The sequence below is a fragment of the Carcharodon carcharias genome, chromosome 17 (genome assembly GCF_017639515.1).
Source record: "Carcharodon carcharias isolate sCarCar2 chromosome 17, sCarCar2.pri, whole genome shotgun sequence".
Taxonomy (NCBI): domain Eukaryota; kingdom Metazoa; phylum Chordata; class Chondrichthyes; order Lamniformes; family Lamnidae; genus Carcharodon; species Carcharodon carcharias.
In genome coordinates this window covers 2,778,530-2,804,476 of record NC_054483.1, presented here as the reverse complement: position 1 = coordinate 2,804,476, position 25,947 = coordinate 2,778,530, and the positions used below count along the sequence as shown (strand labels likewise).

Sequence of the window (25,947 nt, the reverse complement as noted above, 5' to 3'; positions counted from 1 at the left end):
GCAGTTTGTGTTGGAGTTGGAGAGAGGTCTGTTTGTGTGGGAGTTTTGGAGTGGTCATTTTTTGTGGGAGTTGGAGAGAGGTCAGTTTGTTTGGGAGTTGGAGAGAGGTTTCGTGCTTGGGAGTGGGAGAGATGTCAGTGTGTGTGGGAATGGAGAGAGGTCAGTGCATGTTGGAGTTGGAGACAGGTCAGTGTGTGTGGGAGTTGGTGAGAGTTCAGTGCGTGTGGGAGTTGGAGAGATGTCAGTGTGTGGGAGTTGGAAGGAAATGAGTGCTTATGGGCATTGGGGAGAGGTCAGTGGTTGTGGGAGTTGGGGAGAGGTCAGTGTGTGTGGAAGTTGGAGAGATGTCAGTGAGTGTAGGAGCTGGGGAGAGGTCATTGATTGTGGGATCTGGAGAGATGTCAGTCTGTGTGGGAGTTGGGGTGAGGTCATTGTGTGTGGGAGTTGGAGAGAGGTCATTGATTGTGGGAGTTGGAGAGAGGTCAGTGCTTGTGGGAGTTGGAGAGAGGTCAGTGAGTGTAGGAGTTGGAGAGATGTCAGTGTGTGTGGGAGCTGTGGAGAGGTCATTGATTGTGGGAGTTATAGAGATGTCCATCAGTGTGGGAGTTGAGGTGAGGGCAGTTGGTGTGGAAGTTGGAGAGAGGTCAGTGTTTGTGGGAGTTGGGGAGAGGTCAGAGTGTGTGAGAGTTGGGGTGAGGTCAGTGAGTGTGGAAGTTGGAGAGAGGTCAGTGTGTGTGGGAGTTGGGGAGAGGTCAGTGAGTGTAGGAGTTGGAGAGAAGTCAGTGTGTGTGGGAGCTGGGGAGAGGTCATTGATTGTGGGAGTTGGAGAGATGTCCGTCAGTGTGGGAGTTGGGGTGAGGGCAGTTGGTGTGGAAGTTGGAGAGAGGTCAGTGAGTGTGGGAGTGGGAGAGATGTCAGTGTGTGTGGGAGTTGTAGAGAGCTCAGTGTGTGTGAGAGTTGCAGAGATGTCAGTGTGTTTGGGAGTTGGAGAGAGAACAGGGAGTGTGGGAGTTGGAGAGATGTCAGTCAATGTCGGTGTTCGGGAGACATCAGTGAGTCTGGGAGTTGGAGAGAGGTCAGTGAGGGTGGGAGTTGGAGAGACATCAATGAGTGTGGGGGTTGGAGAGAGGTCAGCGCATGTGGGAGTTGGAGTGAGGTCAGTATGTGAGGGAGTTGGGAAGAGGTCATTGGGTTTGTTATTTGGAGAGCGGTCAGTGCATGAGGGAGTTGGGGAGAGGTCAGTGAGTGTTGGAGTTGGAGTGAGGTTAGTGTGTGTGGGAGTGGGAGAGATGTCAGTGCGTCTGGGAGTTGGAGAGAGGTTAGTGCAAGTGGGAGTTGTAGAGAGGTCAGTGTGTGTGAGAGATAGGGTGAGGTCAGTGCGTGTGGGAGTTGGAGAGAGGTCATTGACTGTGGGAGTTGGAGAGAGGTCAGTGCGTGTGGGAGTTGGAGTGAGGTCAGTATTTGAGGGAGTTGGCAGAGGTCATTGGGTTTGGTATTTGGAGAGTGGTCAGTGCATGAGGGAGTTGGGGAGAGGTCAGTGAGTGTTGGAGTTGGAGTGAGGTCAGTGTGCGTGGGAGTGGGAGAGATGTCAGTGCGTCTGGGAGTTGGAGAGAGGTTAGTGCGAGTGCGAGTTGTAGAGAGGTCAGTGTGTGTGAGAGATAGGGTGAGGTCAGTGCGTGTGGGAGTTGGAGAGAGGTCATTGACTGTGGGAGTTGGAGAGAGGTCAGTGCATGTGGGAGTTGGAGAGAGGTCAGTGGGTGTCGGAGTTCGAGAGAGGTCAGGGATTGTGTGTATTGGAGAGATTTCAGTCTGTGTGGGAGTTGTGGAGATGTCAGTTTGTGTGGGACTTGGAGAGAGGTCAGTGTGTGTGGGAGTTTTGGAGTGGTAAGTTTGTGTGGGAGTTGGAGAGATGTCAGTTTGTGTGGGAGTTGGAGAGAGGTCAGTGTGTAAGGGCATGGGGGAGATGTCAGTGTGTGTGGGAGCTGGAGAACGGTCAGTGTGTGTGGGAGTGGGAGAGATGTCAGTGCCTTTGGGAGTTGGAGAGAAGTCAGTGGGTGTGGGAGTTGCAGAGAAGTCATTGCATATGGGAGTTGGAGAGAGGTCAGTGTGTGTGGGATTTGGGGAGAGGTCAGTGTGTGTCGGATTAGGAGAGACTTCAGTGCATGTGGGATTTGGAGAGAGGTCAGTGAGTGTGGGAGTTGGAGAGAGGTCAGTGTCTGTGGGAGTTGGGGAGACGTCAGTTTGTGTTGGAGTTGGAGAGAGGTCAGTTTGTTTGGGAGTTGGAGAGAGGTCTCGTGTGTGGCAGTGGGAGAGATGTCAGTGTGTGTGGGAATGGAGAGAGGTCAGTGCATGTTGGAGTTGGAGACATGTCAGTGCATATGGGAGTTGGAGAGAGCTTAGTGCATGTGGGAATTGCAGAGAAGTCAGTGTGTGTGATTTGGAGAGAGGACAGGGAGTGTGGGAGTTGGAGAGATGTCAGTCAGTGTGGGAGTTAGAGAGAGGTCGGTTTGTGTGGGAGTTGGAGAGAGGTCATTGTGTGTGGGAGTGGGAGAGATTTCAGTGTGTATGGGAGTTGCTGAGAAGTCAGTGCGTGTGGGAGCTGCAGAGATGTCAGTGTGTGGGAGTTGGAAGGAGATGAGTGATTATGGGCATTGGGGAGAGGTCAGAGGTTGTGGGAGTTGGGGAGAGGTCAGTGTGTGTGGGAGTTGGAGAGATGTCAGTGAGTGTAGGAGCTGGGGAGAGGTCATTGATTGTGGGATCTGGAGAGATGTCAGTCTGTGTGGGAGTTGGAGTGAGGTCAGTGTGTGTGTGAGCTGGAGAGAGGTCAGTGTGTGTGGGAGTTGGAGAGAGGACGGTGTGTGCGGGAGTTGGAGGGACGTCTTTGTGTGTTGGAGTTGGAGAGAGGTCAATGATTGTGGGATCTGGAGAGACGTCAGTCTGTGTGGGAGTTGGAGAGAAGTCAGTGCGTATGGGAGTTGGAGAGAGGTCAGTGTGTGTGGGAGTTGGGGAGAGGTCAGTGAGTGTGGAATTTGGAGAGAGGTCAGTGTGTGTGGGAGATGCAGAGAAGTCAGTGTGTGTCGGAGTTCGAAAGAGGTCAGGGAGTGTGTGAGTTGGAGAGATTTCAGTCTGTGTGGGAGTTGGGGAGACCTCAGTTTGTGTGGGAGTTGGAGAGAGGTCAGTGTGTGTGGGAGTTTTGGAGTGGTCAGTTTGTGTGGGAGTTGGAGAGATGTCAGTTTCTGTGGGAGTTGGTGTGAGGTCAGTGTATGAGCGAATGGGGGAGATGTCAGTGTGTGTGGGAGTTGGAGAGAGGTCAGTGTGTGTGGGAGTGGGAGAGATGTCAGTGCGTGTGGGAGTTGGAGAGAAGTCAGTGGGTGTGGGAGTTGCAGAGAGGTCAGTGCGTATGGGAGTTGGAGAGAGGTCAGTGTGTGTGGGATTTGGGGAGAAGTCAGTGTGTGTCAGATTTGGAGAGACGTCAGTGCGTGTGGGATTTGGAGAGATATCAGTGTGTGTGGGAGTTGCAGATAAGTCAGTGTGTGTGGGAGATCGAGAGAGGTCATTGAGTTTGGGAGTGGGGAGATGTCAGTCAGTGTGGAAGTTGGGGAGAGTTCAGTGTCTGTGGGAGTTGGAGAGAGGTCAGTGAGTGTGGGAGTTGGAGAGAGGTCAGTATCTGTGGGAGTTGGGGAGGCGTCAGTTTGTGTTGGAGTTGGAGAGAGGTCAGTATCTGTGGGAGTTGGGGAGACGTCAGTTTGTGTTGGAGTTGGAGAGAGTTCAGTTTGTTTGGGAGTTGGAGAGATGTCTCGTGTGTGTGAGTGGGAGAGATGTCAGTGTGTGTGGGAATGGAGAGAGGTCAGTGCATGTTGGATTTGGAGACAGGTCAGTGCGTGTGGGGGTTGTAGAGAGCTTAGTGCGTGTGGGAATTGCAGAGATGTCAGTGTGTGTGAGTTGGAGAGAGGACAAGGAGTGTGGGAGTTGGAAAGATGTCAGTCAGTGTGGGAGTTAGAGAGAGGTCAGTTTGTGTGGGAGTTGGAGAGAGGTCATTGTGTGTGGGAGTGGGAGAGAGGTCAGTCAGTGTGGGAGTTGGAGAGAGGTCATTGTGTGTGGGAGTGGGAGAGATTTCAGTGTGTGTTGGAGTTGGTGAGAGTTCAGTGCATGTGGGAGTTGGAGAGATGTCAGTGTGTGGGAGTTGGAAGGAGATGAGAGTTTATGGGCATTGGGGAGAGGTCAGTGGTTGTGGGAGCTGGGGAGAGGTCAGTGTGTGTGGGAGTTGGAGAGATGTCAGTGAGTGTAGGAGCTGGGGAGCGGTCATTGATTGTGGGATCTGGAGAGATGTCAGTCTGTGTGGGAGTTGGAGAGAGGTCAGTGTGTGTGGGAGTTGGAGAGACGGCATTGTGTGTTGGAGTTGGAGAGAGGTCATTGATTGTGGGAGTTGTAGAGAGGTCAGTGCTTGTGGGAGTTGGAGAGAGGTCACTGAGTATGGGAGTTGGAGAGATGTCAGTGCATATGGGCTTTGGAGAAAGGTCACTGTGTGTGGGAGGTGGGGAGAGGTCAATGTGTGTGGGAGTTGGAGAGAAGTCAGTTCCTTGTGGGAGTTGGAGAGAGGTCATTGTGTGTGGGCGTTGCAGAGAAGTCAGTGTGTGTGACAGTTGGAGAGAGGACAGGGAGTGTGAGAGTTGGCGAGAGGTCAGTGTTTATGGGAGTTGGAGAGATGTCATTGTGTGTGGGAGCTGGGGAGAGGTCATTGATTGTGGGAGTTGGAGAGATGTCCGTCAGTGTTGGAGTTGGGGTGAGGGCAGTTGGTGTGGAAGTTGGAGAGAGGTCAGTGTGTGTGGGAGTTGGAGAGAGGTCAGTGTGTTTGGGAGTTGAAAAGAGTTCAGTGTGTGTGGCAGTTGGGGAGAGGTCAGTTTGTGCGTGAGTTTAGAGAGGTTAGTGCATTTGGGTGTTGGAGAGAGGTGAGTTTGTGTGATAGATAGAGTGAGGTCTGTGTGTGTGGGTATTGGTGAGAGGTCAGTGCGTGTTGGAGTTGGAGAGAGGTCATTGATTGTCGGAGTTGTAGAGACGGAAGTGCCTTTGGGAGTTGGAGAGAGGTCAATGGGTGTGGGAGTTGGAGAGAAGTCATTGCGTATGGGAGTTGGCGAGAGGTCAGTGTGTGTGGGAGTTGGAGAGAAGTCAGTGTGTGTGGGCGTTGCAGAGAAGTCAGTGTTTGTGGGAGTTGGAGAGAGGTCAGTTAGTGTGGGAGTTGGAGAGATGTCAGTCAGTGATGGAGTTGTGGAGATGTTAGTTTGTTTGGGTGTTTGAGAGACGTCAGTCGGCGTGGGAGTTGTGGAGCGGTCAGTTTGTGTGGGAGTTGGAGAGAGGTCAGTTTGTGTAGGAGTTGGGGAGAGGTCATTGATTGTGGGAGTTGGAGAGAGGTCAGTGCGTCTGGGAGTTGGAGAGAGGTCAGTCTGTGTGGGAGTTGGAGAGAAGTCAGTGCGTATGGGAGTTGGAGAGAGGTCGATGTGTGTGGGAGTTGGGGAGAGGTCAGTGAGTGTGGAATTTGGAGAGAGGTCAGTGTTTGTGGGAGATGCAGAGAAGTCAGTGTGTGTCGGAGTTCGAGAGAGGTCAGGGAGTGTGTGAGTTGGAGAGATTTCAGTCTGTGTGGGAGTTGGGTAGACCTCAGTTTGTGTGGGAGTTGGAGAGAGGTCAGTGTATGTGGGAGTTTTGGTGTGGTCAGTTTGTGTGGGAGTTGGAGTGAGGTCAGTGTGTGAGCGAGTGGGGGAGATGTCAGTGTGTGTGGAAGTTGGAGAGAGGTGATTTTGTGTGTGAGATAGAGTGAGGTCAGTGTGTGTGGGAGTTGGATAGAGATCAGTGCGTGTTGGAGTTGGAGAGAGGTCATTGATTGTGGGAGTTGTAGAGACGTAAGTGCATGTGGGAGTTGGAGAGAGGTCAATGGGTGTGGGAGTTGGAGAGAAGTCAGTGCGTATGGGTGTTGGAGAGAGGTCAGTGTGTGTGGGAGTTGGCGAGAGGTCAGTGTGTGTGGGAGTTGGAGAGAGGTCAGTGAGTATGGGCATTGTGAGAGGTCACTGTGTGTGGGCTTTGGGGAGAGGTCAATGTGTGTGGGAGTTGGTGAGAGGTTAGTTAGTGTGGGAGTTGGAGAGAGGTCAGCCAGTGTTGGAGTTGGGGAGAGGTCAGTTTGTGTGGGAGTTGGAGAGAGGTCAGTTTGTGTGGGAGTTGGAGAGAGGTCAGTGTGTGTGGGATTGGGGAGATGTCAGTGTGTGTGGGAGTTGTAGTGAGTTCACTGTGTGTGGGAGTTGCAGAGGTGTCAATGTGTTTGGGAGTTTGAGAGAGAACAGGGTGTGTGGGAGTGGCAGAGATGTCAGTGTGTGTGGGAGTGGGGAGATGTCAGTGTGTGTGGGAGTTGGAGAGAGGTCAGTGCGTGTGGGAGTTGGAGAGATGTCAGTGCATGTGGGAGTTGTAGAGCGGTAAGTGTGTGTGGGATTTGCAGAGATGTCATTGTGTTTGGGAGTTGGAGAGAGAACAGGGTGTGTGGGATTCGGAGACATGTCAGTGTCTGTGGGAGTTGGAGAAATGTCAGTCAGTGTGGGAGTTCGGGAGATGTCAGTTTGTGTGGGAGTTTGAGAGAGGTCAGTGAGCGTGGGAGTTGGAGAGAGGTCAGTGTGTGTGGGAGTTGGAGAGAGGTCAGTGCATGTTGGAGTTGGAGACTGGTCACTGCGTGTGGGATTTGGAGAGATCTTAGTGTGTTTGGGAGTTGCAGAGAAGTCAGTGTGTGTGGGAGTCGGAGAGAGGTCAGGGAGTGTGGGAGTGGGAGAGATGCCATTGTGTGTTGGAGTTGGTGAGAAGTCAGTCCGTGTGGGAGTTGGAGAGATGTCAGTGTGTGTGGGAGTTGGAGGGCGATCAGTGATTATGGGCGTTGGGGAGAGGTCAGTGTGTGTGGGAGTTGGGGAGAGGTCGGTGTGTGTTGGAGTTGGGAGAGGTCAGTGGGTGTGCGAGTTGGGGAGAGGTCAGTGATTGTGGGATTTGGAGAGAGGTCAGAGTGTGTGGGAGTTGGAGAGAGGTCATGGTGTGTTGGAGTTGTAGAGAGGTCATTGATTGTGGGAGTTGTAGAGAGGTCAGTGCTTGTGGGAGTTGGAAAGAGGTCAGTGAGTATGGGAGTTGGAGAGATGTCAGTGCGTATGGGCATTGTGAGAGGTCACTGTGTGTGGGATTTGGGGAGAGGTCAATGTGTGTAGGAGTTGGAGAGAAGTCAGTGCGTGTGGGAGTTGGAGAGAGGTCAGCGTGTGTGGGCGTTGCAGAGAAGTCAGTGTTTGTGGTAGTTGGTGAGAGGTTAGTTAGTGTGGGAGTTGGAGAGATGTCAGCCAGTGTTGGAGTTGGGGAGAGGTCAGTTTGTGTGAGAGTTGGAGAGAGGTCAGTTTGTGTGGGAGTTGGAGAGAGGTCAGTGTGTGTGGGATTGGGGAGATGTCAGTGTGTGTGGGAGTTGTAGAGAGCTCACTGTGTGTGGGAGTTGCAGAGATGTCAGTGTGTTTGGGAGTTGGAGAGAGAACAGTGTGTGTGGGAGTGGGAGAGATGTCAGTGTGTGGGGGTGTTGGAGAGAGGTCAGTGCGTGTGGGAGTTGTAGAGAGCTCAGTGTGTGTGGGAGTTGCAGAGGTGTCAATGTGTTTGGGAGTTTGAGAGAGAACAGGGTGTGTGGGAGTGGCAGAGATGTCAGTGTGTGTGGGAGTGGGGAGATGTCATTGTGTGTTGGAGTTGTAGAGCGGTCAGTGTGTGTGGGATTTGCAGAGATGTCATTGTGTTTGGGAGTTGGAGAGAGAACAGGGTGTGTGGGATTGGGAGACATGTCAGTGTCTGTGGGAGTTGGAGAAATGTCAGTCAGTGTGGGAGTTCGGGAGATGTCAGTTTGTGTGGGAGTTTGAGAGAGGTCAGTGTGTGTGGGAGTTGGAGAGAGGTCAGTGTGTGTGGGAGTTGGAGAGAGGTCAGTGTGTGTGGGAGTTGGAGAGATGTCAGTGTGTGTGGGAGTTGGAGGGCGATCAGTGATTATGGGCGTTGGGGAGAGGTCAGTGTGTGTGGGAGTTGGGGAGAGGGCAGTGTGTGTTGGAGTTGGGAGATGTCAGTTGGTGTGGGAGTTGTGGAGAGGTCAGTGAGTGTGGGAGTTGGAGAGATGTCAGTGAATGTGGGAGATGGGGAGAGGTCATTGATTGTGGGAGTTGGAGAGATGTCGGTCAGTTTAGGAATTTGGGAGAGGGCAGTTGGTGTGGAAGTTGGAGAGAGGTCAGTGTGTGTGGGAGTTGGAGAGAGGTCAGTGTGTGTGGGAGTTGGAGAGAGGTCAGTGTCTGTGGGAGTTGGAGAGAGGTCATTGATTGTGGGAGTTGTAGAGAGGTCAGTGCATGTGGGTGTTGGAGAGAGGTAAGTGAGTATCGGAGATGGAGAGATGTCAGTGCGTATGCGCATTGGAGAGAGGTCAGTGTTTGTGGGAGTTGGGGAGAGGTCAGTGCGTGTGGGCGTTGCAGAGAAGTCAGTGTTTGTGGTAGTTGGAGAGAGGTCAGTTAGTGTGGGAGTTGGAGAGATGTCAGTCAGAGTTGGAGTAGGGGAGAGGTCATTTTGTGTGGGAATTTGAGAGAAGTCAGTGTGTGTGGGAGTTGGGGAGAGGTCAGTTTGTGTGGGAGTTGGAGAGAGGTCAGTTTGTGTGGGGTTTGGAGAGAGCTCAGTGTGTGTGGGAGTGGGATAGATGTCAGTGAGCGTGGGAGTTGGAGAGAGGTCAGTGTGTGTGGGAGTTGGAGAGAGGTCAGTGTGTGTGGGAGTTGGAGAGATAACAGTGCTTGTGGGAGTTGTAGAGAGCTCAGTGTGTGTGGGAGTTGCAGAGATGTCAGTGTGTTTGGGAGTTGGAGAGAGAACAGGGAGTGTGGGAGTAAGAGAGATGTCAGTCAGTGTGGGAGTTCGGGACATCTCAGTTTGTGTGGGATTTGGAGAGAGATCAGTGAGTATGGGCGTTGGGGAGAGATCTGTGTGTGTGGGATTTGGGGAGAGGTCGGTGTGTGTGGGAGTTGGGAGAGGTCTGTGGGTGTGGGAGTTGTAGAGATTTCATTGAATGTGTGAGTTGGAGACAGGTCTGTTTGTGTGGGAGTTGGAGAGAGGTCAGTGTGTGTGGTAATTTGAGAGAGGTCAGTGTGTGTGAGAGTGGGAGAGAGGTCAATGAGTGTGGGAGTTGTAGAGAAGTCAGTGTGTGTGGTAGTTCGAGAGAGGTCAGTGCACGTGGGATTTGGGGAGAGGTCAGTTTGTTTGGGAGTTGGAGAGAGTCAGTGGTTGTTGTTGGAGGGAGATCAGCGAATGTGGGAGTTGGAGAGAGGTCAGTGTTTGTGAGAGTTGGAGAGAGGTCAATGAGTGTGGGAGTTGTAGGGAGGTCAGTGTGTTTGAGAGTTGGAGAGAGGTCAATGAATGTGGGAGTTGTAGAGAAGTCAGTGTTTGTGGGAGTTGGATAGAGGTCAGTGAGTGTAGGAGTTGGAGTGCTGTCAGTGCGTCTGGGAGTTGGAGAGAGGTCAGTGTGTGTGTGAGTTGGGGAGAGGTCAGTGTGTGTGGGATCTGGGGAGAGGTCAATGCGTGTTGGATTTGGAGATAGGTCAGTGAGTGTGGGAGTTGGAGAGAGGTCAGTGATTGTGGTAGTTGGAGAGAGGTCAGTGGGTGTGGGTGTTGGAGAGATATCAGTATGTGTGGGAGTTGGACAAAGATCAGTGCGTGTGCGCGTTGGAGAGAGGTCAGTGAGTGTGGGAGTTGGAGCAAGGTCAGTGTGTGTAGGACTTGGAGATAGTTCAGTGAGTGTGCCCATTGGAGAGAGGTCAGTGAGAGTGGGAGTTAGGGAGAGGTCAGTGCGTTTGGGATTTGGATTGAGGTCAGTGCGTGTGTGGGATCGAAAGAGATCAGCATGTGTTGGATTTCGAGAGCGTTCATTTTGTTGGAGTTGGAGGGAGATCAGTGAGTGTTGGAGTTGGAGAGAGGTCAGTGAGTGTGCGTGTTGGAGAGAGGTCAGTGTGTGTGGGAATTGGAGAGAGGTCAATGTGTGTGGGAGTTGGAGAGAGGTCAGTGCGTTTGAGTGTTGGAGAGAGGTCAGTGTTTTTGGGAGTTGGAGAGAGGTCAGTGCATGTGAGAGTTGGAGAGATGTCAGTGATTGTGTGAGTTGGAGAGAGGTCAGTGTGTGTGGGATTTGGAGGGAGGTCACTGCATGTGGGAGTTGGAGAGATGTTAGTGCGTGTGGGAGTTGGAGAGAGGTCAGTGCATGTGGGAGTTGGAGAGACGTTAGTACGTGTGGGATTTGGAGAGATGTCAGTGTCTGTGAGAAATGGTGTGAGGTCAGTGTGTGTGGGATTTGCAGAGCTCATGCGTGTGGGATTTGGAGAGAGGTCATTGCGTGTGGGAGTTGGAGAGAAGTCAGTGTTTGTGGGAGTTGGCGAGAGGTCAGTGCTTGTGGGAGTTGGAGAGAGGTCATTGATTGTGGGAGTTGGAGAGAGGTCAGTCCGTGTGGGATTTGGAGAGAGGTCAGTGAGTGTGGGAGTTGCAGAGAGGTCAGTGAGTATGGGAGTTGGATAGAGGTCAGTGTGTGGGGGAGTTGGAGACTGGTCAGTGTGTGTGGGTGTTGGAGAGAGTTCAGTGTGTGTGGTTGTTGGAGAGAGGTCAGTGCGTGTGGGAGTTGGATAGAGGTCAGTTTGTGTGGGAGTTGGAGAGAGGTCAGTGAGTATGGGAGTTGGATAGAGGTCAGTGTGTGGGGGAGTTGGAGACTGGTCAGTGTGTGTGGGTGTTGGAGAGAGTTCAGTGTGTGTGGTTGTTGGAGAGAGGTCAGTGCGTGTGGGAGTTGGAGAGAGGTCACTGTGTTTGGGAGTTGGAGAGGGGTCAGTGAGTGTGGGAGCTGGTAAGAAATCATTGTTAACTTTTATTTTCAATATTCAAATCCTGGAGCAGAAATGAAAGTTTGAATGTGAAATTGCATTGTTATTGGGAAATGCTGAGGGAGCGGGGTTTGGTCAATTGCTCCAGCAAAGTGCTGGCCCAGGTTCGCTTCTGTATTATGTCCTAAATATGGAGCAGTGATTATATATAGTCGTGTCCACTCCAGTTAAAGGAATATTGCAACTGTACCTATTACTGTAGCTCTAACTTGAGTGAATCCAAGAAGGAATCTAGAGCAAACTTAAATATTTATAAATATATGAAGAAGCACAAACTATATCTTCTTCATTCTCTCTAATTCCTTCACATCTTTGCTAAAATACTGTGCCCAAAAGTGGACACAATACAGCAGGAGAGGACAAAGCTGCATGTTACGAAGGTTCGTCAGATTTTGGGTTAGCTAGTGACATCAAATATTAAAGAGCTTCATCTAGTGTGGGAGAGAACTCGTTTTACACTAGGTTTCATTCAAAGTTAATTCACAATCCCCTGAGGATCGGACAGGAGATCAATGCATGTAAAAAATCAAAACACAGTGGATACTGGAAACAAAAATTCTAGAAATACAGAGCAGGTCAGGCAGCATCTGTGGAGAGCAACAGGTTTAATATTTCAGGTTGAGATGACCTGTCATCGTGTATTGTGCTTATGTAACAATAACATTGACCACTTACTACTTTACGCTGGCGCCATTTGGTTTTCAAACAAAGACGCACCGTTCTGCACTGGATGGCTACCTTCAGGTCCTGGCACTGGTTTTTTGTGCTCTGGGTACATGCGTTGTCCCTCTGTTCAAGCTGGGCCAGAACTGAGAGGTATCAAAAACAAACGGTCACTGCTCATCCCCAAACACATGAGTTCAAACTCCAATTCCCTCCAAACCCATTCACTTCATGGAGTTAAAATCAGGTACATGGGGGTGGAATTTTCCGGCCCCATCGCAGCGAACCCTTCAAAAACCCATGGATTTTAACTCTTCCTCTAACCAGTTTGCCCTGGCAAGGCCCAAGATGATCAGAGAACAGGAAGTCCTCAAGGGCCATGAGGAGCACTGTTCTGTTTCATCACATTCTCACTCCTATCCCATTGCTAGCCTTCACCTTGTCTGAAGCAACAATGTGCGAATCTAGGGCGTGCTTAAAGGCTGTTTTGACCTCCTGAAATCCCCATTTGGAAGTGCCAGCAGTGACCTCTTGGAGTGTCAAGGCAATGGGAAGCACAACTTGTTGACCAACGGTGTGACGAGAGCCTTCTCCCTGCAATAATCACAACTACAGGGTGAGAGATGCTGACGCTGGGCATCTGAATGCCAACACAGAAATGTGCCATTGTTTCGCACCTTATATAGAAACATAGAAACTAGTAGCAGGAGTAGGCCATTCAGCCCTTCGAGTCTGCTCCACCATTCAATATGATCATGGCTGATCATCCAACTCAATAGCCTGCTCCTGCTTTCTCCCCATACCCTTTGATCCCTTTCGCCCTAAGAGCTATATCTAACTCCTTCTTGAAAATACACAATGTTTTAGTCTCAACTACTTTCTGTTGTAGTGAATTCCACAGGCCCACCACTCCCTAGGTGAAGCAATTTCTCCTCATCTCAGTCCTAAATGGTCTACCCCATATCCTCAGACTGTGACCCCTGGTTCTGGACTCCCCCACCATCAGGAACATCCTTCCTGCATCTACCCTGTCTAGTCCTGTTAGAATTTTATATGTTTCCATGAGATCCCCCCTCATTCTTCTGAATTCCAGCGAATATAATCCCAACCGACTCAATCACTCTTCATATGTCAGTCCCGCCATCCCAGGAATCAGTCAGGTAAACCTTCGCTGCACTCCCTCTATAGCAAGAACATCCTTCCTCAGATAAGGAGACCAAATCTGCACACAATATTCCAGATGTAGTCTCACCAAGGCCCTGTACAATTGCAGCAAGACACCCCTGCTCCTGTACTCGAATTCTCTCGCTATGAAGGCCAACATACCATTTGCCTTCTTCACCGCCTGCTGCACCTGCATTCTTACCTTCAACCTCAGCTTCACCTTGAGGTGATAAAGTGCTCCCACTTTGTGCTGGGCTCAGCAGATTGAAACTGGGAACACGAGAAACCTGTTTGACTGAGGGGGGCAGTACACACATGCTCTAAGTATGGGCTCAGATCATTGTAGCTCTGCCGAGACACAGTGGACAGGTGGAGCTGGATGGTTTGTGAGCCTTCTCCACGTGTTAGCACGTCTCCTTAAACACCCACCCCTCCACCTGTCGAGATCGGGGCACACCCCTGCCTCGATCGTTCAGAGCCAAGAATGCACTTGACGGGACCCTTTAAGGCATCGAATGGGGTTTATTCCACAAGCGCACCTTGCCTGAAGGTGCAGGCATTACTGACATGGAGCATTATGCTGAAATGAGATACTCGCTGTGGTGAGATGGTAGCACAATGCACAGGAGAGAGGCCCAGGATAGACACAGTTGCCATTTGTGAGTGCAGGAACAAATGGTGTCACATGCGATTGACAGTAAAACAGCTCATCATAAGGAGAAGGCATGGACAAGAGGAGATATGAAATTATTGAGAGTCTATTTACATTTGTGAACATTATATACATGTGATTAACAGCTGTAGCGATGGTGTGAAGCTTCATCCACAGCACAAGTAGAGGTAGCCTGCTGACTGCTACGCTCTGTTGTCTGTGATGACCTTGGCGGGTGTCCTCTAGAGAGCTGAGAGCTGGAGGACCCCGGCCTACTGTGAGACAGGGCAACCTCCTCAGCCTGTGGAGCTGGAGCTGATGGGGGTCACAGGAGGAGGGGGTTTGGATTGGCCGGATACTCCTGGTGGATGGTTCCAGGTGTTGAGCTGCTGGCCCTCCCTCCCCCAATGAGTGCCCAAGGATCCTCGGTTGACTGCTTGAGGAGAAGGGGCAGCTCGAGTCAGATCGAGGTGCCCCAAAGCTGTCTAGCATTGACACTGATGGACGCCATCAATGCTACAGCGATAGAGTGCAGCTCCTGCAGAAATGCTGGACTGATTTCCTGGATCAAGGTCTCCATGGCAACCACCAGCTGCAAGTGAGGTACATTGGCATGCTGGCACTATCAGCCCAGACTGAAGGGGGGCGGACTCCCCCATCAGCTGTTGCAACCTGAGGAGTGCAGTGGACGTCCCTTCCTGATGTTCCCATGCTTGCCTTTGCAGCTCCACTGACTGATGTAAGGGCCGATTTGGAGGCTTGCCCATGGGACCTGGGCTCAGCAGAATCAAGGCCTCCAGCAGTCCCTCTGAGTGCCGGCTACCTCGGATGACCCCCCCCTCCGGCTGCAGTGGACCTGATGGCGCATGGTGACAGGTCTTCAAAGGTGCAGGTTCCTCATCCGAGGTGTGGTCGAGGCTGGAGTTGAGGGTCTAGCTCCAGGATGGGCCTGTGAAAGAATGGGGAGACAATTAGTACATGGGCAGGCGGCTCTGTAACAGGAGGAGTCACTCACTGTCTGGTTGTCTGATACATGTTCTGGGTCCGGAGCCTCACTTGGGTACGCGTCGCTGACCTCACCATCAGCAGTCTACCTCCACTCTGGCCAGCATTGCGGCTTCACTCTCAAAGTTTGTGAGAGCCTTGATGTAAGGAACTCCACTGCCCTGCACCCCCCCAACCCTGGTCTGGGACCCCTCCTTCTTATTGTGAGCCAGCTTGTCCTACATGAAGACAGATGGAAAGAGCGTGAGCAAGATGCACACGAGGGCAGGCGATAAGGATAAGAGGTATGTGCGGAGCCCTGAGCAGGATTAGGATGCGAACTCCAGAGGAGGTGAAGCCAGATGGAGATGACACGACGAGTGAGAGTAAAGTCCTTGAGGTGGCAGTGAGTGAGATCCTTGCGAACGTGTGAGGCTTGTGAGTGTGAGTTGAGAGTGATGAGATGGTTGACTTACCCTGGGGGAGATCGTTCATCTTCTTCCTGCCCTGGCTGACCTCTTCTGCAGGGCATTTGTGCCGACCACCGCTGTGACTGCCTCCCAAGCTGGAGTGGTCAACCCGGTGGGAGGCCTGTGGTCGGAGTGGGGCTAGAAAACATCGGGCCGGGGCCTCAACTGCGTCTCAAGAGGCGCTCCAGTGAGGCAGGACTGAATTTGCGTGCGGCCCTTGGGAGACACGTCTTCACTGGAGCTGTCCTAGACTGCAGAGGGTGCAAACACCATTTAAATATGGCGCCCGGCGTTCGGGGGGCGCTGGGGTGGGCAAATCAGGTGTGGCCCACCAGTGAAACAGCGTGTTCCCCGTGGACGAATAATTAATGCAGTCTCAAGCGCAAGATACGGCACGAAAAGCTGCCATTGTGGCCACGGGCACACAGAGTGGGCAGAATTTTCCCATCTGACCCGTGGGGGGCTTCTTGATGGGGGAGCGGAGAACCCAGCTGCAAGCAAAACAGTGGTAAACCCACCGGCATGAAAACAGCCTGCAATTCTCCCCATGGTGAGTTTATGGAGGGGGTTTGGGTGGAGGGTGGGGCCGGTTATCCCGCCGACTAGTTGCACGAACGCACTTGATGTCCGAGCGCCTTGTGAACACTCACTAAAACAGCTGCTCGCAGCAAACAGCCTTCCCATCTTGCCAGCGGGGAATTATGTCAGCCTCGAACCCATTCGAGAAGGGATGGCACTCTGTTCGCTGGTAACTTCAAGGTGCGCGGCACATGCATAGACCACCTGCCATAGCGCTGCGCCAGTCTTGTTGTGATGAACGCCACTCTGCTGGGGCTTTAGGGTGGGTCTGCTCCTGCCCTTTGCCTACAGAGGAACACCACTGTGCTGCGGTACACACACAGGCCTCCACTTTTATAAACTAGCACTTCAGCTGGAGCTGGGCTGAGAGGAGAGGGTGGGGTTGATGAACACAATGGGGAGGGAAGGCTGTGGAATGGCAGTGATGGACGGGAGGGTGAACATGACCGGGGCCTTTCTGGGGTCGCCCTATAACTTCTTGTTGCCACCAGAGTCTGCATAGAAAGAGAGGAGAAAGACCTCCTCGCGATGAAAGCCACGGAAAGCCAATAGCTTCATTAGCACCGTTGAAGAGTTACTCAGAACTCAGTGACTTCACGCCACATCGCTGCACCTCAGGAGTAACACAGAGGACTGTAGAATTTGGGAATGCAGGTAGTAGTGAAGGAGTCACAGCTGCATCATATATGGCATTCCATCAATGAAGACCTGCCACGTATTCACCAGAATTTACATTCTTCACGGGCCAAAGTGCATCTGCTCATTGACCATGAGTGACCTATTGGTCATTAATATGCCACATCAGAGATTGCAGCTCAGGGCTAGGTTGGGTCACTCCACTCAATTAAACTTTAGCATCCCACACAGGGCTCAAGATGTTACAAACCTGCGATGCCATCTCGGTCACCTCCATGTGTGCTAGTGTCTCAGGGACAAGGGGGCATCGGCCACCGGGCAAGTAGGACAGGAAAAACTATGGGCCCTGACAGTCTTCATATGTTTCATCTTCTGAGCTTCACTTTCTTGCCCTTTGAATCATTAATGTCTTCGATGTTTCCTTTCAGAGAGAAGGCAGAAGCAGCTATGGATCCGGAGCTCAATGCTGCCTTTGTCAGGGGCTTAATGCAATGGAGGAGGTGAAGGAGGGAGAGGCAACACCACGTGTAGCTCCAGCAGGAGGGACATGGCCAAGTGGAGCCACAGCATGAATGGGAGTGTCAGGAGCAGAGACACAGACAACAAGGGCAATTCACCAGACCTAAGGTTTATCATAGGAGAGTCTCTTATTTACAAATGAGTGAGAGGCAATGCCATGCCCCTCTGCACTTGTCCTGAGCTCTGGTGCATCACACATGCCACATTCTTTGCGAAGACCCAATGCCACATGGTGTTGGAGGGTACCTGTTACCAGTGGCTTTGAAGGTGACTGTAGCACTCAATTTCTTTGCCTCTGGTTTTTTCCAAGGATCAGCAGGTGACCTGTGCGGCTTCTCTCAGTCCGTAACACATCGATGCATAAGGGAGATCACAGGTGCCCTTTACAGGAAGGCCCATCATTACATTAGGTTTGCTGTGGATGACGATGGCCAGGCTGAGATTCACCAGCTTCACCGCCATCTCAGGCTTCCCAAGAGTGCAGGATGCAATAGGTTGCACCCCATGTGGCTATACAGGTTCCATGGCAACAGGCCCTAGTGTTTATAAAGCACAAGGGATGTCATTCCGTCAATGTACAACTGGTGTGTGATCACCAGAAGCACATATTGCACATTTGTGCACGGTACCCTGGGAGTTGCCATGACTCCTACATCCTGAGTCACTCCCAGGTGCCTGAGATGTTCGAGAGGCCATTACATCTGCAGGGATGGCTGCTTGGGGATAAAGGGTACCCAGTGAAATGTAGCTGATGACACCAGTGCACCACCCTCAGAGTCATTCCAAGGAGAGGTACAGCACTGCTCACAGCTCCAGATGCTCCCTTATAGAGCAGAGCATAGGGCTTCTGAAGATGCGCTTTAGATGCTTGGACGGCTCAAGTAGCTCATTCCAATACACTCCCGACAGGGGTTCCCGCACTGTAACTGTGCTTTGTGCCCTTCACAACCTGGCAATGCAAAGAGGTAACCCCCTGCCAAAGGATGAGCTGGAGGAAGATGACAGCTCATCAGAGGATGAAGATCAGGAGGCCCAGGAAGCTCAGGGTTCAGACGCTGAATGTCAGTGTGAGTGTGATCATGCCATGGATCGGATGTGCCATGATACTTTAATTGCTGACAGATTCCAGGAAGAGTAAAGTGAGGGGAAATGGCCACATCTCTCCTAGGCCTCAATGCCATTTACTTTCATCTCAGGACGTCCAGTCGCTTGCAGTGAGAACAAGTCCTGCATTCACACTTGTGTGTTCTGGCCTCATGAATTTCCAGGCCATGATCTTTGCTTAGGTCTGTGGGCCTCTGTGAGTGCGCTCACTCTGGGAACTGAAAGTCCAACAAGAGCGATGAGAGAGAAGATTTGAAGTCTTTGCTGCCATCTAATGATGAAAGCAGTGCTGTGACTGAGATGTGGACAAGCCTAGGGACCTCCTCCTCCTCCTCTGCATATCTTTACTTCTGCGGCTACCACTGAGGAGACACAAATGGGGCTGGATTATCAATGCTGATGGTCTGCTATTACTCAGTGGTGCTCTTTGAGGAAGAAGGGTTAGAAACCCTTCCATCACACACTTCAAATAAAGATTTAAACACATCTCCCCGACATCACACAAGAGGTGCGGAGACTCATTCAACTGAGGTTGACATCACAGGAATGTAAACCTCACATCGGGACTCTATCTCTGAGTAGGAGGAAGGCTAAACCTCGAAATGAGAGGATTCCAAAGAACAAAATCAAAACGCCTTTAGTTGCCAAAAACATTCACAAAACCACCATACCTGTGGCCCAAAAGTGACATCCATTTTTTTAGACTTTCCTAACTCTAGCGCTACGCATGGGCGCAGCTCTGACATCCGCAGCAGAGGTAGAGGCAGCCTGCTGACCGCTACCTCCTGATATCTGTGATGACCTTGGCGGATGTCCTCTGGTGGCCTGAGGCCTGGAGGGCCCTGGCCTGATAAGGGTCACCTGCTCAGGGGCAGAGCATCCTCGGCGGCCTGAGCAGCTGGAGTGGATGGGGTCACCGGTAGAGGGGTCTGTGAGCGGCTGCTTGCCCTTGGAGTGTCGTGAGAGGAGGCCCCCCCCAGGGGTGTCCAGTTGATGCTCATCCTCCATTTGTGAGGAAGAGAGAAAGGCAGGTGATGGGAAGGGATGGAGCTGAGGCTGGGTGAGATGCATGTCCCCTGTGTGTGTGGTGAGCCCTCTCCAGAAGGGCCAGAGGTTGTAGTGTAAGCAGCATGATAGATGGGATGGTGGCGGTTTGAAAGTCTCGGTTGATATGTGTTCTCCGCTAATGGTTGTGTGAGATCTCTGAAGAGAGGAGCCATTTGAGTGCATGATGCCATGATGAGAGTTTGATATTGGAGGCAGTCGAAGGATGATTTACCCTGGCATCCTCTTCCTGCACTGGGTGGCATGGTTGCCAACTGTGTTGACCTGCCCCACAACAGCCTCCCAGGCCAGAGAGGTGAGGCTGCTGCGCTCCCTACAGCCATCCCTGGGATAGAGCACTTGCCTGTGCACCTGCGCCCCTCTGATCAAGGCCTGGAGGGTCTGCTGGGTGAAGCCGAGGGCTGCCTTCTTCTTGAAACTCTCGGCTTTCATTTCTGGCTGCCAGACATCTCCGGTGGGCTGGAGGGAGTGAGGTTATATGTTGGACTGGCCTTTAAATATGGCGCCTGGACCTTCGATGTCATCAGCTGAGGCCGGATGGACGAATCAGCTCCCGACCCACGGATCCGTTTGGTTCATTTCCTTTGTAATTTGCCAAACTTCAATGAGAACACCTCGAATTCTCCGCTTTTGCAAGTAAGGCCAATTTCTGACCCTGCTCCCTGATTTCTGATCTTGTCTCTCATGAAAGGCTGTAATAAATTCATATCGAATTGGATCTTTCACAATGATCTCCACACGTTTTCATGCACAGATTGTACTAGACGGCGTTTTGTTACAGTGCTCCCCTTTGACTCATTTTAGAGTCAGAGTTTAACCACAGGAGCTGAGAGACGGAGAACTGAGATTGGTAAACCTATTCGGGGAGCAGTGTGTTCTGTGAAGGTCATTGGTTATTTTGCTCTCTCTTGTGGTGGGCAGTTTGAGCGCAGCTGCCTCCGAAGCCAGGCACAGCTCACCCTGCACTGAAAAGTTTCTGGGTTCAATTCCAACTCCAGGACTTGAGCACAAAAAAAAATCAAGGCTGCCTTTCCAGTGGGAGCTCAGAGAGAATGTGGAACTGTTGGAGATGATGCCTTTTGGCTGAGGCACTATGTCAGGTGGGTGTGAAAGGTCCCATGACAATTTTCTTTTAGCGTTCTTTCCAATGCCCTGGCCAATAACGTTCCTTTCAATCAAAACCATGAAAGCGGATTAGCTGACAATTTCTCTCCTTGGGATCTTTCCTGTTGCATCACAACAGTGACTACTGTTACAGACACGAGGGTGCGGGCAATTGAATTATTATTCTTCTTCCTATTTGACCCTGGCAGCAGTAGCTTTTAATTTCTAATTTAATTTGTTTCCCTTAGCATCCTTTCCATTGTTGGAATGGGCTGGGGTGTGTTTCCCCAAATCCTGGTTTATGAGGTCCAATGTTAAAAATCACCCCGCAGCAAGTTCATTCAAGTGAAGCAAAGCTAGAATTTATTAACACGTTCAAAACCCAAGGAATGGATCGTGAAGCACATTAACACTCAGGAGCATACGAGGTAGAGATGCAGAGAAAGAGAGGGAAAGAAGTTACAGATTACGAGCTACTTACAAAAAATCAAAAAGGTATTGGCATTAATTCATACGAGTAGAATCCTGTAGCACAACATTGGAGATGAGGAGTCACAAATAGCTCTACCTTTGCCCAGAGTTAGAAGGTGCAGATGTCTCATCCACTAGTTCTTTCTGTTGCTTGGATTGAATGTTCATACAATATAAGTCACGTTCCATTGGAACAGATAAGAATTTTCCAGAACTACCAGCATGTGACCAGCTGTGGCCATTTTATCAGCCCAGCAATTGTCTATATTTTTCTTTTAAAAAAGAATTTCAACAAGAGAATAAGGAAGAGAAAAAGCTTTCTTTCAGGTTTTTTGCCTTCATGCATTCTTGGCATGACAATGCACATTAAAAGTATTGTATTTGACATAATGTGCTTTGGGATGTCCCGGGATTGTGAGAAGTGCTATATAAATGCAAGTCTTTCTTCCAGCATTTTAAATTGATGTCACCATGTTAGGTGGGGCACTTAACAAACATATGAACATGTGAGTTAGGAGCAGAAGGAGCCCATTCAGCTCATCAAGCCCACTCTACCATGCAATAAGATCATGGCTGATGTCATTCTAACCTTATTTTCACATTCCCAGCTCTCCTGATAACCTTTCACCCCCTTGCTTCTCAAGAATCTATGTAGCTTTGCCTTAACAACATTCAAAGACTTCTGATTCTAACGCCCTTTGCGGTAGAGAGTTCCAAAGACTCACAGCACTCTGAGGGAAAAAATTTCTCCAACTTAAATGAGCGACGCCCTATTTTTAAACAATGACCCCTAGTTCTAGATTCTCCCACAAGAAGAAACATTCTCTCCACATCCACCCTGTCTAAACCCCTCAGGATCTTATCTGTTTCAATCAAGTCACCTGTTACTCTTCCAAACTCCATCAGATACAAGCCTAGCCTATCCAATCTTCCCTCATAACACAACCCTTACATTCCAGGTAATAGTCCAGTAAACCTTCTGTCAACTGCTTCCAACACATTTACATCCTTCCTTAAATAAGGAGACTAAGACTGTACACAGTACCCCAGATGTGGTCTCACCAATGCCCTATTACAGAAACATAACCTCCCTACTTTTGGACTCAGTTCTCCTCACAATAAACAATATCATTCTATTAACCTTCTGAATGACTTTTTTTTACTTGCATACTAGCCTATTGCAATTCATGCACCAGGACATCCAGATCCCTCTGCAATCTCTCACCATTTAGATGATATGCTTCTTTTTTACTCTTCTACCAAAATGGACAATTTCACATCTTTCCACATTATACTTCATTTTCCAGATCTTTGCCCACTCATTTAACCGATCTATATTGCTTACTCCGTGTGTCCGTTTCACAACTGAGCTCCCTAGGTGTCTTTGTGTCATCAGCAAGCTTAGCAACCATATCTTCAGTCCTTTCATCCAAATTGTTTATATAAAGTGTAAAAAGTTGAGGCCCCAGTACTGCGGCACACCACTCATTACATCTTGCCAAACAGAAAATGACCCATTTCTGCCTACTTTTTGTTTCCTGTTAGCTAGCCAATCTTCTATCCACGCCAATATGATACCCTCTGCACCATTGGTTTTTTACTTTCCAAAATAACCTTTGATGTGTCACTTTATCAAATGCCTTCTGGAAATCTAAGTACAGTACATCCACCAGTTCCCCTTTAACCACAACACATGTTACTTCTTCAAAGAACTACATGAGATAGCTTAAACACGATTTCTCCCTCAAAAGGCCATGTTGACTCTGTCTGATTACCTTGAATTTATCTAAGTGCTCTGCTATAACATCTTTAATAATAGCTTCTAACATTTTCCCTATGACAGATGTTAAGCTTACTGGCCTGTAGTTTCCTGCTTTATGTCTCCCTCCCTTTTTCAATAAAGGAGTTACATTCAACATTTTCCAGTCTAATGGAACCTTTCCCAAATTTAGGGAATTTTGGAAAATTAAAACCAATGCATCAACTACCTCACTAGCCACTTCCTTTAAGACCCTAGGATGAAGTCCATCAGGACCCAGGGATTTGTCAGCCCTCAGCTCCAACAATTTTCTCAGTACCACTTCCCTAATGATTGTAATTTTCTTGAGTTCCTCCCTCCCTTCCTTTTCCTGATTTACCCCTCTTTCTGGGATGTATCCTCTTTAGTGAAGGTTTTAACTTTGCATGCTATACAGGAATCTTATGGTGATGGACCTTGTACATAAGGCTTCTCATGACTGGAGTTTGTTGCTTGTTGACACATCGATCTACAGCATGCATACTGTGGTTAGGATGACCAGGGTAAACCAGGCTTCGTGTGAAGCAGATTTCACTGCAAAGGTTATGGGTGGTAGGAGGAGTTCCGTGTTTATAGCCAGAGGTGGGGAAAGGCAATTATCCTTGTAGCTACGGTGTATGTTTCTAAGGGTAAGGTTACCAATGCTAAAGTAAAAATGCAACAGTAGAGAACAGAGGTAAACACATGAGACACTGTTGCAAATTCCTTAACCTCCCGATGTAGTGTAAAGGGTTAACTTTATATGTGTAAATAACAATCTAAAATATTTGTGATGTACAATCACATGACAGAGTTTGCCGGGAGATAGTTCCCTGTGAAGTCTTGTGCTAAGCCTTGTACTGTACATAGTTAGGAGAATGTTCAATCAAAGGTAAGGTTCGCCAACTGCCTTCAGCAGTCTCTATTAATCCTCTGACAAGTACAACCTCATTCATCCATGACCCACAATGATGATAACAGACTCAAAATCTGATTCCTCGTTCTGGTAGAGTTCCTTGGACATTTGTTACCAGCTCGCCTCACATGACTACTTCATAGGCCAGGGTTTTTAACCTGTCGGGCTGGTGTGGTTGGTGGGTCGGGGAGCAGTCACGAAGATGGCCACTGCCCGCAATTACTGACCAGCCAGCACGAAACCCGCGCAGCGGCGCTCTGCACTGCCGGGGTGGGGCCGGGAAGAGGGCGAAGGTGGGAATTTGCGTGTGCGCTATGCTTTCCCACAGTATGGAAATCCTGAAACTGGAAAACCCAATGAAAAGATGCTGAAATTTAGTACATGGTAACTGCAGTTAATAACTGCATCATTCCACACCGCACCCACCCCCCCCCAGCCCCCCGCCACTCCCCACATACTGGACACGACGAGACCCTGGGATATTAAAAAAGAACTTTCTAGAAAATGTTCGGTCGAGAAAAAGGAAAGTGCGAACGTCGGTAATAAGGAGAAGTTCACACCCTAAACAAAGCTGCACCTCCAACAAGCTGATGCCACGTGGAGCAAAGAATGTAGACCAACTTGCTTCACATGCAAGACTGAACCAGTTCTTTCTCTACATCGCTCCGGGTCAGAGATGTGAGCTGTATGTTGGTCAAAGAGACTTCGATTTTCCTTTATAAAGTATGACGAAGGAACACACCGCACTGGCACCTGCACGTTCCTATATTAGAGAAACTCAAGGGTACGGTGAGGAGAAGGGAGACTGTATCCAATCGTACTGTGCAGAAAGGAGGATAGCGGGGTGAAGGACGATACATCTATCTCTGTTTGTGTGTGTTAAATCTGTAATGAATTTAACTACAGGCTGCACCAACTTTTGAAGTTAGGAAGTAAAATGCAAGTCCATGTTCTGTTAATTAGATCGATTTCTTTTCGAACATTTTGGAATACAGTGCTGAGCAATTGGAAACATAACATGTGGCGAGTATAACATGCTTGAGAGGAATTGGTTAGTTTAGGCATATGGTTCCCAAAGCTTTCTACCACTGGGTGCTTCCCTCACCTCATTTCTGGGTCTGTTCTAGACTAACTGATAAATCGATTCTCAGAATTCATCAACAACTCCACTGTTGTTGGATCATGAGACTACCAGGAGATGCGCTAGTCAAACTTCAGTCTATTTGTCATCTAGCAATTGCATGTTGGTAGACTGAACCCGCTGTAAGATAAAATTCATACCCTTCTAATCAGCAACTTCAATCCTCTATGTAAAATGCAATCTTTTCTAACCAGCATCTTAAACTCCCTGAAAGTGAAATGTTAGTTAATTTAACGAGAATCTTAAACACACCATGAAATATATAAATGTGGGCACTCTTTAAGTTTTCTTATTGCTGAGAAACCCCAGGTGTAGACTGTGGTGATTTTGCGGAATAGCTGAACATTGGATTGTTAGCAAAGAAAAACACCATTCCCAGCAGAATAAATCTGCAGATCACAACCTGGAGTGACGGCCATTCTCAACCGTTAGCTCTCCCTCTCATCATTTCACCCAGATCCCAAACAGGACCCCAGTGAGGTGAGAAGACATGTTTTTCAGTGAGTTTATGTAACTTCACAGAGTGAGGGACAGAGTCCGTAGGTATCTGTTCACATCCACAGCACAGCACCCCAGCTGTTAAGCAAAATGCATTACCATCTACAAGAGCTGGCCAACTGAGTTAAATAGAAATTCAAAAATGACAACATGGTCCCAAGCTCTATGTTGAGTTTGTGGCTTTTAGCCAATGCAGTGAAGGGAGTATTATATCTGCTCTTAGCACCTCCTCAATTAGGGATGGGACGATCACTCCAAAGGTTGGCCACTATCTTGTGACTTCTTGGCCCTTGTGCGATTGTTAATCGTGCCGAGTATGAAACATGTGACTGGAATAAGATGGACAGAAGGCAGCCCAGACTCCAGAGTACTGTCCCAGGGGAGGATTATCACTTACGGGGGAAAATAAATAAAGTCAAATAAAGAAATCAGGAATAGAATCAGCTTTAATTTTAATACCCAGAGCGTTCAGAGCCCAGCTTCTGATCATTGTCTGTGCACACGTCATATCAGATGAAGGATTGTTAATCTTAGGACCATGTTGTCATTTCTGAATTTCTATTTAACTCAGTTGATCAGTTCTTCTAGATTGTTAACTCTGGGCTTGAGGAGAGATTTTGACAGCCCAGCATTTCACACTCCAGAAGCATCCTGGTACGAGGCAAGGAAAGCACTGAACAGGCACAACCGTGTGGACAGAGACCCCACCTCAGGTTTTCACTGAGGTAAAACGAAACACATCAGTGTCATTGGGCACACAAAATGGAAACAGATTACAATTTCAGATTACAATCTGAGCAGCAGTGATACACCCACTTAAAAGAAGCCACATAGCAGTGTGAAGCAACGAGCACTGATTGTCAGTGGAACTCTGCCCTCTGTCAGTGCGAGTGAGGCTTCTGCACTAAAGAAAATCATTTGGCACAGCAGCTAACATCTTACCTGGAGAGAAGGATACAAAGACAAGGAACAGAAAGAGAGCCATCTCTGCCTCCTTACTCTACAAACCACACTCACTGTTATATAGAAGGGACAACCCTGACCATAGACTTCACCTGCCAATTACAGGATAGTGAGTGTGCAGCAGGAAAGGTTCACCCAATAGAGACCATGCCTTGCCCTCATCTCCACCCATTACTCAAACTGACAGGTTTATTGCTGTGTGCCAGCTCTTAAAGCGGTATCACCTTTCAGTCACTGGGTTAGAATTAAAATTTCATGTGCCGGGAAGTGACTTTAAGTCTATAACTTATTCTCTTCAAGGCCACTAGTGAAG

The 25,947-nt window shown here is 49.5% G+C and overlaps 1 protein-coding gene across 1 annotated transcript in view; it reads right to left on the bottom strand.

Moving 5' to 3' along the window:
- LOC121290045 (prosaposin-like) overlaps positions 1 to 25,732 on the bottom strand; it is a 393,687-nt gene extending 367,955 nt beyond the window's left edge. The window contains exons 1-2 of the mRNA XM_041210192.1: positions 25,614 to 25,732; positions 11,604 to 11,737 (exon numbers count right to left, since the gene is read on the bottom strand). Coding sequence (XP_041066126.1) covers positions 11,604 to 11,737; positions 25,614 to 25,656 — 177 coding nt within the window. The 5' untranslated portion in view covers positions 25,657 to 25,732. The remainder of the gene's footprint in view (positions 1 to 11,603; positions 11,738 to 25,613) is intronic.
- Between the last annotated feature and the right edge of the window lie 215 nt (positions 25,733 to 25,947).